Genomic DNA, 14,035 nt, shown 5'->3' with positions numbered 1-14,035 from the left:
ACAGTGTAGGCGCGTAGCGGACTCTCCTGAAACCTCGTTCGAGATGGTCGCCACCTTTCGCAGTTTATCGAAACTATGTGACGGAGCGTTAGCATGCTCCGAAATCGTGGATTCACGTCACAGAGAATAACAGTAATGATCATAATCGTAATCATAATAATAAGAAGAAGAAACGTTAAATTAAACAAGTTATGGCCGGTTTACAGTTAATAAAAACCTATTCTTCCGACTCGGATGAGGATAGGTGCGATGAAAAGAAACAAGACGACAACGTCGACACGAGGACAACGAGACGAGTAAACAACAGGTATTTCGAATGTTCTATCAGGTGTTTGCAAAAGTTCGTAAAGTCACGAATGGAGGAGAACGAGTGTTGCTCAACGAAAATTCGTCCGAAAGACACACTACGAGACAAAAACACTAAATGAAAAACATTCCATTAATCCATTCCATTAATCCATTCCATTAATTAGATTAGCTGTACCTGAAACTATTTTATCGTGGAAAGGAGTCACGTATTCAGAGGAACTGGTCGACGATCCGTTCCTACACGATGGACGAACGCGCAGTTTTAAACACGAGCGGGGTAATTGGGCAACGTTCATTTATGTAAATTGTAAGTATTCTGTTTGCGTCGAGAGCGCTTAGAATCGCTTACAATTAGAATAGTATTCATCGATACGTTGCGACAGATCACACATCTCGAAAAGTATTGAAATTTTCACAAATACTACCGACCGTATCTTTTTATGCAAACGTACTAATTCTTTGTAGACACAGCCAGTGAACGTTTTTACGCTTGGATAAAGTCTACATTAAATAAATTACCGGTCCAAGGTCACCTTGTCTCCGATCTTCACGTTAGTCTCAGTCGTACGTTGGTCCTAAAGTACCATTGGATCCCATCGTTCATCGAGAGGCTGAGGGATGTGTGTTGCGTGTGCAACCAATTTGTTTTACGGCTCACCGATGTAAGAGTATACCGTAACGAAGAGAGGACTCGCACATTTCTTGGAATCCGCTGTCAGAATGACGACGAGATGCAACGACACTTAATAGCGGCTATCACCTGTGTATTAGATGAATATCGATTGCTGCCTTTTGCCGAGGTAAACATCGCACGTGCAACGTTTGAGCACGGACACTAGTGAATGATGATTTTACTTTACAACTCGCATTCCGCATTCAAATTAATCGCTGTGCCACTGTGCAGGATGACTCGTCGTATCACGTGAGTTTCTTCTGGTGCCTCGGAGACGAGGAAGCGTACCTGAAGGAACTGTTGCCATCGCTTACCGAGAGTTTAAGTGAATTTTTCGCAGAGAACCCCGAGGATACCAGCGTATGCGTCAACGAGATATGTTGTAAAGTTGGCAACAAGTATCGTGTCTTTAGACTGAAATAACACAACTTTCAAGTAAACTGTCAAATCTCTCTTTTAAAGAACTTGCATAATTTCTCGTTCTTGTTTTTCTACAAAAAAGAAACGGATTCATTACTAATTCGCAAACGCGGTGACATTACCGCTTCATTTATTACGATTTGTTACGATTTCAATTACAAGATGCAAGTCGTATCATCCGAGGAACGCGCTATTCTTCGTACATTAAAACTATAATCTTTATTAATCCATCTTAAGTTACGTCGGTCTGAAAATCGCCAAATTGTGTGGCAATCTCGTTACGGTAGCTGTGTCTCGCCATAATTTAATCCAGGCGTCGCATAGATCAGCCACCATACTAGCCAATAGCGTACACATTTCGGGATTCTGTATAACTAATCCTGCATCTGGACTACTCGCGATACTCTTGCAACCACTAACGTCGATATAAGTTAACGTGGGTTGGCGAGCCAACAACGCATTTACAGATGACGGAGAGACCTTTGTGTTTCCGCGGAGTATCAGTTTTAACAGCCTAGGCAGCTGTGCTAAAATAATCTTTACATCAGTGTCCGTTACGTCGCAGAATGAGAGCTCCAACGATTCGAGACTAGGTGAGAGAACGGTGCTCGTTACGTCCAAACTCGAGACGGATTGGTCGCAAGAGAGAACGTTGGATAGATTTAAATCAAACAACTGTCTACTCAGGAACCATGTGGTTGCATGACGATTTAGTCTGTTCCACGAAATGTCGCAACTCGTCAGATTCGGATTGTCAAGCGGAAGACAAAGATCGTCCAGCTCGCAGTAACGTAAATCGAGGGTTTGCAAATATCGCAGAGGTGCAATTAGTTTTCGCAGGGTGTCGCAACTCTTGGGGCTCAACGGATTGTAGCTCAAGTCCAAGACTCTTAACTGAGTCGGCAACGAGTCTATTTCGCGCAAGCAAGCAAAATCAATATCGCAGCCTTTTAAACAGAGTTCCTGCAACAACGACAGATTCGAGAGACACCGGTGTAAACACGTTCCTGCTGTCAGTAACGCCATGCCCGACAACTGCAACACCCTAACGTTTCTCTCGTACGCCAAGGTTCGTAACAACGGTACGAGCAATTCTTTATCGGTATCGTCAGGCTTCACGCGGAAGATGCGTGTATTTTCGCATGATTTTAAACACTTTAGCGTAATCTCGCGGGGAGCTGTATCGTGAGTATGACAAATGGTTTTATATCGCTCGACGGTCGATGGAATCTGCAGCTCGACCATCTCGCACTCCAGTTTGTCGCTCGTATTTTCTCTCGCAATTTGTAAAATACTTGCCATGGTACATCCATTTATCGGCTGTAGCAGCAACTTGGCTGTGCAGCCGGTTTCATGGTAGAAGGTACATTCAGCAGCGGTTGTAACTCGCGTTAAAAACTCTTGCTCGTCTTCGCAAACTTCTACCTTCAGATCGAGTACCATCTCTTTGACACGCGTACGTAGACGCACGTATTCTTTCGAATTCGTCGAGATGTCACTGTACCGTGGAGACGACTGCGAATTAATCACCGGAGATGGACTACGAGACACGGTAAATCCACTCGAGATCAAGCAAGTTTGTCGTTTTCTTTTCACCTCTTTAAATATTTCAAGGATTTCGCTCGCGCTATTATCGTCGCTACCTTCGCTCGCATCAGAAGCTTCCTCCTTAGTTTGAACTTTTAATTTTTTCGTAGCTTTTTCACTCTCTACGTTTCCATCAGCAGATTTTCTTTTCAATGTCGTGACGTTCTTTTCAGTGTGACCGTTTGACGCTTTCCTTTTCCTTGTCATGCTTCCGACGTCGTCCTCGAGCCAGTCGTCATTGGCAAGAATCCGTTGTTCATTTACCAAGGGTGCGCGCGACTCGTCGCTGCTTTTCAATGCAGCAGCAGCTTTGTTAGCTTTGTTGAAACATCTCAAATTCGCGATCGTTCTTTTGTAATCTTCACCAGCAGACACCTGCCGAAGCTCAGATCTCTCGTCCGATGTTTCAACGATATCACATTTCTTTCGCTTTCTATTTCTCGTTGGAATAACTGCGGAAAGCTTTTTATGCATCACGTCGTATTCCACCAAGTCCTCAGGGCTCAAGTCGTTTACGCGATCTCTCCATTCCTCCAAACAATCCAACACTGTATCGCCATCGTGAGTTTTGAGCGTTAAACTTGCTCCGTGCTGCGTCAAAAGCTGCATCATCGAAAAATGCCCGCAGCACGCGGCGTCGTGAAGTGGTGTCATGCCTTTGCAGGATGCACCACCCGGATCGTTGATGTTTGCACCATGCTTTAGAAGCAATTCCGCGATATCTACGTAACCGTGATTTGCAGCTTCGTGAAGAGGCGACCAACCACAATGATCTCGAACGTTCGTCGAATGACCGGACGATAACAGCCTCTCGACGGCATTGATATCGCCATTAATGCACGCTACGTGCAGCTGCGTCTCACCCTTCTCGTTCCTCTTGATCGTAGATGCTCTCTTTCGCCTCCTTTTCGTTACCTTGACAGTTTCCTCGTCCTTTTCCAGATCAGACAAATCCTCCAGACAGACATCGGCGCCAATCTTGTCGCTTCCATCGGAGGATGCTTCGCTCTCCGTATCACTCGGTGCCTCCAATGACATTTCCGCTTTTCGCTTCACGTCCCTCGCCTCATCGAACTGGCCTATACTCTCCAAGTAGCCAGCGAATTCCTTCGTAACGGACTTTTGCAGCTTAATTGCAGCATTGTTGTCGCTCTCGTTTGCTGAACTCGATGCTAAAGCGTAATACTCCCGAATTTCCGTTTCACGGGCGTTAGTCTCTATCGACAGATCCGCCAGAAACAATGCGGACCTGCACGTTTCTCGGGGATCGGTACAAAGCTCGAGTTCCCTCCGCGCGTACGGCAGCGCTTCCTCGTAACGTCCCGCGTCTTTTAGCGTTTGAGCCAGACTTACCAAGGAAACACCTATCTCGCTACCAGTCTTCTCCGCACAAGCTAGCATCTGCCGGTAATATTCCACGCCCTTTTCGAAGCATTGCGCAGCAACCGATGCGTCGCCCAAAGTCTCGTACAATTTTTCCTTCGCTCGAATATCGCTCTCGAGAAGAAGATTGTTTTCGGCTCGGCACAACGTTACCATGATCCTTAGATATTTCTCCACCCAACGATCAATGTCCTTTGGCAATCCGCTGCTCGTGTACAGAGATATTAATACTTTACGCGCTTTGATCCATTGTCCAGTTCGCATAAGTAACTCTGTCTTCGACATCATTGCTTCGGCCTTCAAACGTGTGTCGTTCACAGTACCCGCAGTTTCGATGTAACTTAACGCTAGCTCCTGATTGCCCTGTCGTTCGTAAATGCCCGCCAAAGAGATACATGCTCGATGCAAGTCCTCCTGAAAATTCTTTGATACGCACAGTTCAGTCGCTTGCTCAATTAAATCAATCGCCTGTCCCGTCTCTTTTTGTGCCTCCAGTGTCAAGCCTAAATTAAGTAACAGTCTTGCCCGCATCAGCAGTTTCTCCTCCAGCTTGATCTCGGTCCCTGTCAATTGGTCGCACAACTCCATACTTTTCACATAAGCCATCTTTGCGTTTGCTAAAGCCTCGTTGTACTTGTGCGATTGACTGCTCAAACTCTCGGCTAGACAAAAGTAAGTTCTGCCCAAAGTAGCAAACGCGCGTTGTTCCTCTATCAAATTTCTTATTTCCCTAGCGCCTTCCAAGTGTAAATTCTGATGCATCAGTGCTTCCTCGTAATCTCCCAAACTCGCATAGACCTCTCCAATCATTCTGTGTGCTATCGCACTGTTCAATTTGTCTTGTAAACCTTCACAAATGCTCAATTGCTCCGTATATTCCCGTAGAGCTTCCTCCGACTGTTGATTCTCAAAGTACGTGTCTCCGAGAGTCTTTGAGATTTCTGCCAACTGACAAAGATTCCCCTCTCGTTTGGCATGCTGCTTCTTTTTTATAAGTTTATCAATGCTCATCTTAACGGCTTTCGATGGAGGATGGAGATAAACAATTTCTTTATCAAGATCCTACGAGAATAATTGTTGTATTATTAACTTTTTCACTCGAGATGTTTACGCGGTAAACGTTTCGAAAACAGTACCTTCAATTTCAATGAGAATATTTTGACTTTGCGCTTGACATGTCTTGATAAGTAAATTTTCGGAAGTTGGTTATAATAATTACTCAACGAAAATTGTTATTTCAATTAAAAGTGTCATTTTCTTGGTTTTCGAGGTTAGATAACATGCTCTACAATTCTCGCGCCATGGAGCCATGACGCCATCTGTCAGAATTTTGTGCGACGGTAGTGTTTCGTAGCATTTGCAGTGCCAACTGGGGTAGTCGCCACACCATCTTTGCCCGATACAAATGGGATAGTAGTACGACTCGACATTTCTCGCAACGTACGAGTGCGTGATACTCGTTGTCGAGTGTCATGATTTATTAATACAGATATAATAATACACACACACACACACACACACACATTCCTACGAATTGCCAATGTTTTCTACTACTATACAAAAATACAGATTGCAAAAATATAATCAGATTAAATTTTACATTAAAATATAAAAGACTCGCGAGAGGTATTGATAATTTACATAGATTTCGAGGAGCGCGGACGATCAAATTATCAGCAACGCTCTATATGTTTTCCTTCTCTTTTTCTTTTATTAAGAACACGTTTTACAAAGCAAATCTTGTGACGGTGGAAGTTGTGGAGGAGCTGAAGACTACGGAATTAGTGTTGATAGGTACATTTTAACAAGATTCGGAAAAGGTGAGTGCGGATGGGAAGGAGCAATGGGATCGGTACATTAATATAAAAAGTACTCTTTGAGTGACAGCGTAAATATTAGGCCAGCTCATTCATTCGTTCATTCAAACATTCATTCAATTTATTCCATCAATCAGTCGAGCAAACGGTCGGATTGCAGATAAGCAGGCAGACATTTCCCTACATACGCGCAAATACACTTTCGTATGTATGCAGTCGAAAGCTAAATACATATGCTTTATCTAGACATAATTCTGTGTGTGAAAAATGGTGCAAAAGATTATCGATAGCATAAAGTATTTTATGCGGTACAAATTATAATCCTCTCTCTCTCTCTTGATGCAACGGGCGCAACTTGCCACTAATGTAACACGTGCACGAAAACGAGAAACAGTTTCGGAAAGTTGATGTCAGCGTAAATTTACTAACGTTATCGTTTCGATAATCGTAGCAAGAAAGTTGGCAGGCGGAAGAACTCGTCAAGGAGTGAAACGTGATAAATTTATCATCATCTTGTTTACAAAGACATTTCGCTAACGCGACGATTCAGTTATACACCGTGTTGCAATGTTCAGCGAATGAATAAAAAAAGCCTCGTATTCTCGTAAATAATCTGTTTGCAAATAGTAGGATTCGCGTAATCATGATGATTAATCTTTACCTTAATGAAATCAATGTTAAACGTACAATTATCTTTGTCTATATTTCGAATATTATATATTACGTGCACATAGGAAGTTTCGCAGTTGTAAAAGTTTACAACTAAAGATCCAATCATCCCACGCTCTACCCAACTGATGAAAACGCATAAACATATTAGAAGATGGTACTACTGCAGTAACGGTGGCGACTGGCAGATGAACGGATAGTCTGGCAAAACGTGTGAACGTAACACCAAACGTAACACGTGACACACAACTAGTCTTTTCTACATTCTCTCTTTCATATATGTATATATGTCACATATATATGTGACGACTCATTTGCATTACATTACATTTATTCTCTCTTTCTTTTATTCCCCGTGCTTCCCTTGCATCACTCTGATTTATTCCTATTTTCTATATCCACAAAGTCCTATAATAACGTAATATAGGCTTTAGTATTCTATAATGTACGCTAAACTAAGAGACTATAGTACGTCACCACGTCAGGATGCGAGACGTAGTAATCCTTAATTAGTATTAGGAATATCGGCAGTGAAATTCCAATGATAGACGCGGCAGGCAGGCAATCAGTCCGGCAAAGTCTGTGGCACTTGCGCTGTTCCAGTGCGAGAAAATGTGGATAAAACTGATTGTCGGGGTGCCCCGCGCGTTTAATTTTTAACATTCACAGTGTTGACACACGCCGCCACGCAATGTCTACAAAGATAATGAATCAAAATTAGAGAGGAGGGGCACCCCACTGCTCGTACCGAGCGATCTAGCTTCTTTACTTCCACCATGGCACCTTCATCATACTCCCCATTCATACTCCACCGTAGCTCGACATTATCGTCTTACTCTACTATCTTTTCTTCCTTTGAAAAATAATTTCTTTACAACACCCGGTGATGTACGTGTACATGTATTGTTGCGATGTGTGTGTGTGTGTGTGTGTGTGTGTGTGTGTGTGTGTTCACTGGCGAATACAGATCGCCCTCGCTTAACTCGATTTGATCAGAGAAGCAAACCGATGTTGAATTGTCCGAAACGAAGATTACGAGAGATTAAGATTATAAATCACAAATGAAATCACAGACTTTCGTTGGTGGTTCGAGTAGAGAGGGGGCCGCACATTGTTAATTAGAACAACGTTGTAGGCGTTATTAGGAAAAGTTTGACGAGAGGCACAGGGAACTGTTCTATTCCCTTTTGCTCTTCATTCCCATCCATTCTCCTTGATCATGTGGGCAAGTTCAATTATAAACTTTCCTTCCTTATATTTCTGACTTGACTCGAACGCATGCTCCTAAAAATACATCGTTACATGTGATTAATGCCATCGATAATCTCACTCTCTTTTTTTTTTCAACTTTTCTTAAATTCGATAACTAACGTATTTCCATCCTAAGGTGGTTTTGCAACATTCGCAATAGATGTCAGCGACAGCGTGCAGTCCAGTTAACAGAACTCGCTCCTCCGCGGGACCGCAACCAACGTTCACCCTGTATATACAGATGGCACGATTATCAAACTTCAACACAAGTATACTAGCTTCCATTTCAAAGGAAAACTTTCAAAGCCAAATGAATATTTCATCGATACGGCTTATTGATGCCGCAGCAACGTGTGTTCCCCATCGTCCGATTATTTGTACTTACACGGAATTGAAGAGATAGGCACGACCTTGACTGCCCTGGAAGGACTGAAACGTAAAACGGATAAAATGTAATTGAATGACAGTGACAAAAAGAAAGGAGACATTGCGTCAAGTTTTGTCGCGAGGAATCAGCAAGGAGAGACGACGATCGCTCACCTTGGAGATGAGTTCGTCGTGATTAGCGAGATGAGCACGGCAGTGAATGCACGAGTAAGTGCGGTGACAGGAAGGTAGGTACGCTTGAAAAGTTTTCACCATGATGGCGTATCCAAGCGAGCGAGACACACTTCGCTCTATCCTTCTGCGAAGCGCGCGAGGATAGATCCGTCTTCTCCGCCAAGATATCCGTGTTTTACCTAGCGGACACAAGATTCAATCTCTCGGAAACGCGGGGTGGTGGTGCGATTGTAGCCCCGTTCACCGCCGCTTCGTACTCCGATCAGCTGTTGAGCTGGTTCAGACAGCGCCGGTTCGGGGACACCTGTAAGCAGCGACCTGATATCAGAATCGTGCGTCTTTATGTCGAATGTTTTCAATTAATCGAATCGATCCTCCCCCCCCCCCTCTCTCTCTCTCTCTCTCGTCGCGATGTCAAAGTCTGCATCACGAGAAAACATTGTCCTTTTTTCGGCGCTTTTTGATTGGTGCACGTGTCGTCGCAACTTTTTCTAATATTTTGTGACAACTGTAAAAATGACGTTGAAAGCAACGTGGTTTTCAGAGAGCAACTGCATCGGGTGTGCCGCGTATCGACTGACGCGCATTCAAACAAAGAGACAAGGACGTTGTTAGAAATCATTAACGATACAAGCAATTTCAGCGTCTTATTTGCTTGTCCTCGAAACGGATACTCTACCCTTGTCTACATCTTGTAAAAAATTACAATTGTTTCGCTAATATTTGCTAGTAATGTCGCGATAATTGATTAACGAAGAGCATTTCGATTATCGAGAGATTTGCGCACAGTCGACCAATTCACAAGTGAACGGAATTTCTTACCGAACGAGAGAACGAGTTTTCTAACGGACGAGCCCGAGAACAAAGAGAGAACAGAGCTTGCGAGTCAACACACTAGTCAAGGTCATTGCTACTCATTGCAGACGCACTGGCGTCTTTTTTACTCTCTTTGCACAAATATGCGTCACGACGAACGGCTGAACCTTTCTATTCCACGACGTTCGAATAATATAACGTAATTGAAATAACAGAAAAATGCAAAGATAACAATTGAATCATCTCTTTCTCTTATTATATTACTATTACGTTACTATTATATCACTGTTATATTATTATTATAGTCGTTTTACTGACCGAAAAAGTCGGTCGTAATTTCTCGGAACACCGCGACGAATTACTAATACTTTTGAAGGAAATGAAAGGAAGAAGAGAGAGCGGCGAGTTAAGGGTTGATGACCGAGGGTCGAAGCGTACGAGGCCCTCCTTCGCCGCAGTTATTTATGAACCGTCCTTTGTGCAATTTATGCCAGTCGTAACCCTTCACCCCGCATTAGATACGTACGAACGCGAGCGGGGTTGGTCCGAAGATGAAATGGGCGGGAGCCATTGCCCTCGTCGTCGCCACGTTGCCGCAACGCACCGATTAGAGGGGAGAGAGGGAGAGAGAGAAAGAGCAGAGTATACTGAAATAGCACCAACGAATATCGAAAAAGCAACGGAACAAACGGAACAAAGAATATAAAAGTGAAAAATGACATGGCCCAAAAGGGAGAGAGAAAGAAACATGGAGGCGAGGAAAGACGCACGCGCGCACGGCACATTCTGTCGCGCAGTCAGCTGACAGTCAACTCAGCTGTAAATGTACACAAAACCGTTGTCCAACAGGTTCACGCGGCCGCGCGCATACAGCTGCGTGCATCAATGTGTCCGCATTCGCAAGGACAACGCGCGACCCTTTTTCCCTTTTCCCCTTTTCCCCTTTTCCCTTTGCGAAGACCCGTGTCAAGCTCACGTTCCTCTGTACACGACGCAGAGTGCGCGCGATAAGGAGACATTCTTTCGTCATCGCGTGCCATTGATGCGCTCCGCGACGCGATACAAGAGTACCTACAGACTGTAGTGTTGACGTTTGACGCACAATTGCACATACGTACGAAAAACAAGGTATTTATGGCGCGGTCATATCGCGACAACTTGTATAAATAACGAGGGAGAGGGAATCTCTATCACGCATCTAGCGGACCGCATACACATGCACACGCATGGAGCGCGGTTAATTTATATATATGTCTTGCATTATTCATCTTTGACGATGCTAATACACGCGGATAGAATGGTAAGACGTTCGCTTATTAATAATCGGAATAATCGCTCGATGAAAGATGTAGCAAATTATTATGAGAAATAGTCGCGACATGTGCGCGCGTGCGCGCAGCTACCGTACAAGTATTGGAGCTTGCTCGAGAGATAATGGCTTCGATATTTTTATGACGCGGCAGTTGGGATCAGCTGTGAACGTATACAAAACAAGTCGATGCGCATTATCTCGTGACACTGCCGTTTGCGTATTCGCATCCACTTATCATACACCTACGCTCGTATACGCGCTCGTGTACGCTTGCAAAAACGGTACATAAATAAATAGAACTGCGTTGCACGAATTGCAATTCGGCACCAGCGTCGCAATAAGCGACGGTGAAAACTGCGAAAAACAAAGGTAATGGAGAATACGCGCGATCCTGTAAAAAGGACGATTCGAAAAACGAGAGATTAATAGACGAGCGAGCGAGAAAGGCGGTAAAATCGATCGATCGAGAGTAATGTCGATGGATAACGGGAAAAGGAGGTTGTCAACTGTCACAGTGATACGGTTACAGTCAGGTAGGTCACGTACGACGAGACGACGAGGCAAGATGGAGCGAAACGAGGTGTGAGGTGAGATGAAATAAGATCGAGACGAGGCGAGGCGGCGGGGCAAGGCACGACGAACGAGGCAGCTGACAGGCTCCATCAGCTGAGAATGTACACAAGCCCGATGCTTTAACGCGCGTGCAGCGCCTACAGGCAGGAGCATCGTCGAGCGATTCGATGCTGGACGAGCTCCTGCTCGTTTCTCGCTACGTTTGACAGAAATTGGAAAATGCGATAATGCGTAGTTGGGGGCAAACTCGACGATCGCGCACCACCCGCGACGCGAGTTGCAGGATAAAAGAGCCATTCTCGTGATACAACGTGCGCAACACGGTGAAACGAGCGAAACAGCTCCGAAATTCCGAGTACCGCGCTTTGCGCTTGCACGGCGTCGCGCTGCGATGCGTCGACCAACTTTACCAACGACGCGTTTCGTTATCGCGTTACCGCTACTATCGGGATCACTATTCGACTCTGACGCATCATCGTCCGTTATGATCGCGCGATCACAGCGGGGGCATTATTAAAGTAAACAAAGACGCGTGCACGGAAATAAATCGGGGATCGCATCGAAGCTTTTTACGTACCTCCATATGTATCCGTGAGCGCTGCAGCGAGCGAGCGAGCGACGATGCGAGTATTCGATCCTCTCTCTACCTTGCGTCTCGTAGCTCGGGACACAAACTGCCAATCACAGCTGCTTCGTCTTTGTGCAGTACCACAAACAACCACGACGACCACCACAGTTCGTTTTGATCATTACTGACGCAAGAAACGCTCACGTACGGCCAACAACGTACTGCTGATCGACTCGGCGTCGTTCGATTTATTTCGGTTCGTCCGCAGGCGGAATCGCATACGGTGACCCGTGCGCACGCGCCGAGTGGCGCGTCTTGCTTTCGGACATCACCGGTAGAGCACGCGAACGCCGCTGCCCGCTGTCGCTTCGAAGGTTCGAAGCGTCGTTCACCTTCGCGTCGAGAGCTCGGGAAGTGCGCACCGCGCGCTTTAGCTGCTTTGGCGTGTTTTACTCAAATTTCCATTTGACCGATTACAACTATTACAAGCATACAATTATTTGAAATGTTTTACGCGTTTCTTGCAAACCGACTATTTTCTAATTTGATTAATTGAAATAAATGTAATAAAACGGCGAAGAAAATACACTAATCTGTATATTTTTAAAAATATTACATTAGTGCAATAATTATATATAATTTGCAACATTTCCCTCTCGCGTGATTCTTCATTCTGATATGAGAAACACAAACACTTTTCGATCAATCCAAGAGACAGAGACATAATTTTGTTAATACATTGCCATTAAAACAAATACTGTACAATTCACGTGGTACATGCACGCTTACTTTTACTTACGTAAGATCGTAGCATTTATCTTTCTTTTCGAATTTCCAAATTCAACGAACGAGTTACAAATCAAAATTACAAATCAAAGTTACAAATCAAGATCAAACAAGCGGGAAACGAGAGTACTGATCATTTTTGTTTCAATGTAAAATTAACGCACTTAAATCTCCTTGCACTTTAAATATTTTACATTTCCTTCATATATCAGTATCCATACCAAAATGGCAACTATAAATGGCTACATTAGTATACCGCTATGGTTTTGTGTTACGCTACAAAATAGAGATGGATACGCGTATTAAAACTATGTAGGAAACCTTTATTCGTATCTTTCGATTTTCTAGCCTATTCTATTAGTCATTACATTTTTGCTGACAAAAATTAACTTTGCATTTTACTAGAGGAGCCCGCTAAGCAATCTCGCGTAATTGCACGAACGCGACCTGTACATTTTTTCATCGTGAACGAAACGATCGGAGAAAGTAAGCGTATAAAGAAGCTTTCGCGACGTAAAACTAATGTTGCTTCGACAACAGTCTTTTGTTTATAACGCTCACATTACATGTCATACGCGAATCACGTTATATCTCCCGAAAAAAATGCTTACGTTCGTTTATCGGTACGTGAATGTTATATAAAATCGGGATTCTTACACTTGTATCTCGAAATTTTACTTTGCATTTATCGTGCAATTCGTTCGATCGGTTTAACGTAAAAATATAAATTGCGCGGGACTAAAATGCTATCTCGAGTAGATCTAATTTTTAAAATGCTTAATAAATGCGCAGTGTCTGCCACCCTCTTTTCCGTTTGCTGAAATCTTCTCTTTTCCGTACTGCTTACACATCCCAATGTGTTTACCATCGCACAAATGCATCGAGAAGGATAACAACAAAGTAGCAATCAGAACTTATTTCTTTCTTTTTATCTCAATTTATTCAATATGTGTGTTTTCTTATAAAGTGATGTCCTACTAAATAAAAGTAAATGAAAAAATCACCAAACAATAGTTAATATGTTCATTTAAAATTCTTCTCGTTAAGGCAACTAATTTGTTTAGTCTCATTTTACATATCTAAAGTAATATTTATATATGTATATTATATATATATATACATACATACATATATATATATATATGTATATATATATATATATTTTTGTATATTTATAAAGTATATGTAAAACACTAATATACGATTATTTTTATTTTCTTGTTACAAGCCTTATATTAATTAGAATATAATATATATATATATATTTTTTTCTTGTATATATATACTCTTGTAATAAAATTGATTATTTC

The 14,035-nt window shown here is 43.1% G+C and overlaps 3 protein-coding genes across 3 annotated transcripts; 1 reads left to right on the top strand and 2 right to left on the bottom strand.

The window, feature by feature from the left end:
• The first annotated feature begins 157 nt into the window (after window positions 1–157).
• Window positions 158–1,427, top strand: LOC105275231 (U6 snRNA phosphodiesterase). Its single transcript, XM_026973962.1, has 4 exons — window positions 158–307; window positions 474–616; window positions 775–1,109; window positions 1,214–1,427. The coding sequence occupies exons 1-4, from the start codon at window positions 192–194 to the stop codon at window positions 1,403–1,405; spliced, it is 786 nt and encodes a 261-aa protein (XP_026829763.1). The 5' UTR covers window positions 158–191; the 3' UTR covers window positions 1,406–1,427.
• A 72-nt stretch (window positions 1,428–1,499) lies between these two features.
• On the bottom strand, window positions 1,500–5,867 carry LOC105275227 (tonsoku-like protein). Its single transcript, XM_011331926.3, has 2 exons — window positions 5,509–5,867; window positions 1,500–5,434 (listed from the first exon to the last, which is right to left on the bottom strand). The coding sequence occupies exon 2, from the start codon at window positions 5,381–5,383 to the stop codon at window positions 1,640–1,642; it is 3,744 nt and encodes a 1,247-aa protein (XP_011330228.2). The 5' UTR covers window positions 5,384–5,434; window positions 5,509–5,867; the 3' UTR covers window positions 1,500–1,639.
• A 192-nt stretch (window positions 5,868–6,059) lies between these two features.
• On the bottom strand, window positions 6,060–12,211 carry LOC105275226 (protein yippee-like 1). The gene is made up of 5 exons (XM_011331925.3): window positions 11,949–12,211; window positions 8,650–8,974; window positions 8,495–8,538; window positions 8,230–8,338; window positions 6,060–8,142 (listed from the first exon to the last, which is right to left on the bottom strand). Exons 2-5 carry the CDS (start codon window positions 8,749–8,751, stop codon window positions 8,053–8,055), a joined length of 345 nt encoding a protein of 114 aa, XP_011330227.1. The 5' UTR covers window positions 8,752–8,974; window positions 11,949–12,211; the 3' UTR covers window positions 6,060–8,052.
• Window positions 12,212–14,035: the final 1,824 nt, after the last annotated feature.

The sequence above is a fragment of the Ooceraea biroi genome, chromosome 11 (assembly GCF_003672135.1).
Source record: "Ooceraea biroi isolate clonal line C1 chromosome 11, Obir_v5.4, whole genome shotgun sequence".
Taxonomy (NCBI): Eukaryota; Metazoa; Arthropoda; class Insecta; order Hymenoptera; family Formicidae; genus Ooceraea; species Ooceraea biroi.
This window is presented reverse-complemented; position numbering and strand designations above follow the sequence as displayed.

Bases quoted from the DNA above. Each gene is read 5' to 3' on its own strand.
- LOC105275226 (XM_011331925.3), bottom strand. From the start codon at position 8,751: ATGGTGAAAACTTTTCAAGCGTACCTACCTTCCTGTCACCGCACTTAC. The intron at 8,539-8,649 runs GTGAGCGATCGT...TTTACGTTTCAG, and splicing joins ACGACGAACTCATCTCCAAG to TCCTTCCAGGGCAGTCAAGG. The intron at 8,339-8,494 runs GTAAGTACAAAT...CTGTATATACAG, and splicing joins GCCTATCTCTTCAATTCCGT to GGTGAACGTTGGTTGCGGTC.
- LOC105275227 (XM_011331926.3), bottom strand. From the start codon at position 5,383: ATGAGCATTGATAAACTTATAAAAAAGAAGCAGCATGCCAAACGAGAG.
- LOC105275231 (XM_026973962.1), top strand. From the start codon at position 192: ATGGCCGGTTTACAGTTAATAAAAACCTATTCTTCCGACTCGGATGAG. The intron at 308-473 runs GTATTTCGAATG...TCCATTAATTAG, and splicing joins ACGAGACGAGTAAACAACAG to ATTAGCTGTACCTGAAACTA. The intron at 1,110-1,213 runs GTAAACATCGCA...GCCACTGTGCAG, and splicing joins GATTGCTGCCTTTTGCCGAG to GATGACTCGTCGTATCACGT.